Below are 2,815 nucleotides of genomic sequence, written 5' to 3'. Positions count from 1 at the left end.
GCATAGGTAATGTAGAGGTTAGTTGCTTTTAAGTGTGAATCCAAAATGCAGCTAATTACAAGGGGAAATGTGCATTGATGAAATGTGATGTCATTTTATGTATGTGGCCAACGTGTCATAGCAAACGTAGAAAGTACAAGCTATCTATAGCAGAGTGTACACGTGTAGAAACCGTTGATGTTATTTGTTTTTAAGTATGGATCCAAGGCACTATCGCAAGCATGTAAACAACCTAACAACAAGTGAAATACAGATGCATGGAATCTGATGAAGTAACAACAACTAATGTATTTGTTAGATTTCTATGTTTGTATGGTTGGGCTTTAATTATCTTGTTTGTGCGATTGGTATGACACCTGGTACATACATAAAAATGCCAAGTAATAAGATTGTCTTCTTATATATGTGGCCAACGTGTCATAGCAACCATAGAAAGTTAGAAACTAGCTAATTAAAAGCCAAAATTAGATTTCTAGACTCATCTAGTGAGATAACATCGGTTAAAGCCTCGGGCCATTTTCTATATAAAAGGCATGAGAGAGCACACAAAGGTTGTCCCTAACACACATCGTACTACATACATTTTGCAGTTGTTCCTGTTAACCGTGTGGGATGGACATGGAAAGGATGATGCAAGCGGCGAGGCCTCATGCCGTGGTGGTGCCGTACCCATGCCCCGGCAACATTAACCCGGCACTGCAGCTCGCGAAGCTGCTGTACCTGCAGGGCGTGTATGTGACTTTCGTGAACACGGAGCACAACCACCAACGCGTGGTGGCCACCGATGGCGCCGAGGCCTTGCGCGGCTGCGACGGCTTCCGGTTCGAGACGATCCCCGATGGCTTGTCTGCAGCGGAACGGGGCGCGCATGACTATGGACTGAGCCTGTCCATGGCCGTCAGCCAGCGCTGCGCTGCTCCCCTCAGAGAGCTCATCGCGCGGCTGAACTGCACCGCCGGTGTGCCGCCCGTGACATGCGTGGTACCGACGTTCATGATGAGCTTCGCGCTGGACGTGGCGCGTGAGCTGGGCCTCCAGAGTATGTCGCTCTGGGGATGCAGCGCAGGCGCTCTCATGGGACACATGAAGCTCCCGGAACTCAGGGATAAAGGATATTTCCCTGTCAAAGGTATTTCATTTGTCACTATTTGGGAAATATATTTTAGTACTACCAATATGTTAGAGCTAATCCTAAGCAAAAAAAATGTCAGAACACACTATTAATTCAAGACATTATGCAGATGAGACCGAGCTCGAAGGCATCATCGACTGGATCCCCGGCATGCCACCGATAAAACTGGGCGACATCTCGGGCTTCCTTCGTAGAACTGACGACCCCGACAGCTTCGGCCTCCGCTTCAACGAATCGGAGACCCGCAACCTCGCAAAGGCCGGGGCCGTCATCCTCAACACCTTCGATGAACTCGAGTCCGACGTCCTCTCCGCCCTCCGTGCCGAGTACCCGCGCGTGTATACTATTGGCCCCTTGGGTTCCCTCCTCCGCCACCATCACATCAACAATGACGCTACCGCCGGCGACTCCACAAGCCTCAACCTGTGGAAGAAGGACACCGAATTTGTTCCATGGCTAGACGCCCAGGAACCCAACTCCGTGGTGTACGTCAACTTTGGCAGCCACGCGGTGCTGACGCCTGAGCAGATGGCCGAGTTCGCGTGGGGCCTCGCCGCGGCGGGCTACCCGTTCCTGTGGGCGGTGAGGGACAGCGACGTCCTTGCCGGACTGCCACCGGATTTCCTGTCGGAGGTGTCCGGTCGGTGCCGCCTGACCACGTGGTGCGCGCAGGAACACGTCCTGCGCCACCGTGCGGTGGGCTGCTTCCTGACGCACAACGGCTGGAACTCGACGTGCGAGAGCATCGCCGCGGGCGTGCCGATGGTGTGCTGGCCGGGGTTCGCGGACCAGTACACGAACAGCATGTACGCCTGCGAGGTGTGGCGCGTTGGCACGCGGCTGGACGACGAGGTGAGGAGGGAGCAGGTTGCCCGCCGTGTGAGGGAGGTGATGCAGGTGGAGAACGGTGTCAGGGGAAGCGCCGAGATGTGGAAGGCGAAGGGCGAGGAAGCCGTTTGTGCCGGTGGCACGTCGCACGACAACATGCAGCAGATGGTGAAGGCGATCAACATCAAGGCTACCGACTCATGATAGCCTGCTCTAGTGTGCTTTAATCAAACTTTCCGAATAATATGGTCATCAGCGATCGGCTGGATGACTCTGAATCCGAAGCTAATAAAAAAATAGACGATACCCGTGTGTGTTGCTGCGGATTATTAAATTACATTATTGAATTGGACAGTGGATTCTGCAGAGTATAATTTGCACCCAACACCTGCCTTACACGTGTCCACTTTCAGCCAAATTCTGATTTTGCTTCGTCGCAGCAAAAAAAATTCCACTTTTATTTCATTGAAGTAAAAGTGGTTTGACTAAAAATAAAAATAAAAAAACCCGTCGGGCGCGGACCTCACTGGAAACCGTACTTAGCCATAAACTTTGTGTCAAAAACAAAAAACTTTGTCGGAGCACCGTACTCCGCAGAGACTTGTCGGGCACCTCACCAGAAACCTTGTATCAAGATTTTTGTACTAAAGTAGCAACACAGCAGAACAATTGTAGCAAAGCTTACCATTGTACCATTGCAACATTTTTTGCTATTGTAGCAAAATCGACCTCATCACAGACATTGCCAGAGACCTAGCCGGAGGCCTGCAGCAAAAAAATTATACTCAAGTAGCAGAATCATAGAACAATTGAAGCAACAAATTATACTATTGTAGCATCGTTTTAGCATTTTTC

The 2,815-nt window shown here is 50.7% G+C and overlaps 1 protein-coding gene across 1 annotated transcript; it reads left to right on the top strand.

Annotated features, from left to right (window-relative positions):
* Positions 1-612: 612 nt before the first annotated feature.
* On the top strand, positions 613-2,164 carry LOC124660332 (7-deoxyloganetin glucosyltransferase-like). The gene is made up of 2 exons (XM_047198142.1): positions 613-1,165; positions 1,260-2,164. The coding sequence occupies exons 1-2, from the start codon at positions 613-615 to the stop codon at positions 2,162-2,164; spliced, it is 1,458 nt and encodes a 485-aa protein (XP_047054098.1).
* Positions 2,165-2,815: the final 651 nt, after the last annotated feature.

The sequence above is a fragment of the Lolium rigidum genome, chromosome 1 (assembly GCF_022539505.1).
Source record: "Lolium rigidum isolate FL_2022 chromosome 1, APGP_CSIRO_Lrig_0.1, whole genome shotgun sequence".
Lineage (NCBI taxonomy): Eukaryota > Viridiplantae > Streptophyta > Magnoliopsida > Poales > Poaceae > Lolium > Lolium rigidum.
Note: the sequence above shows the minus strand (reverse complement) of the source record. Positions and strands in the feature narration are given on the sequence as shown.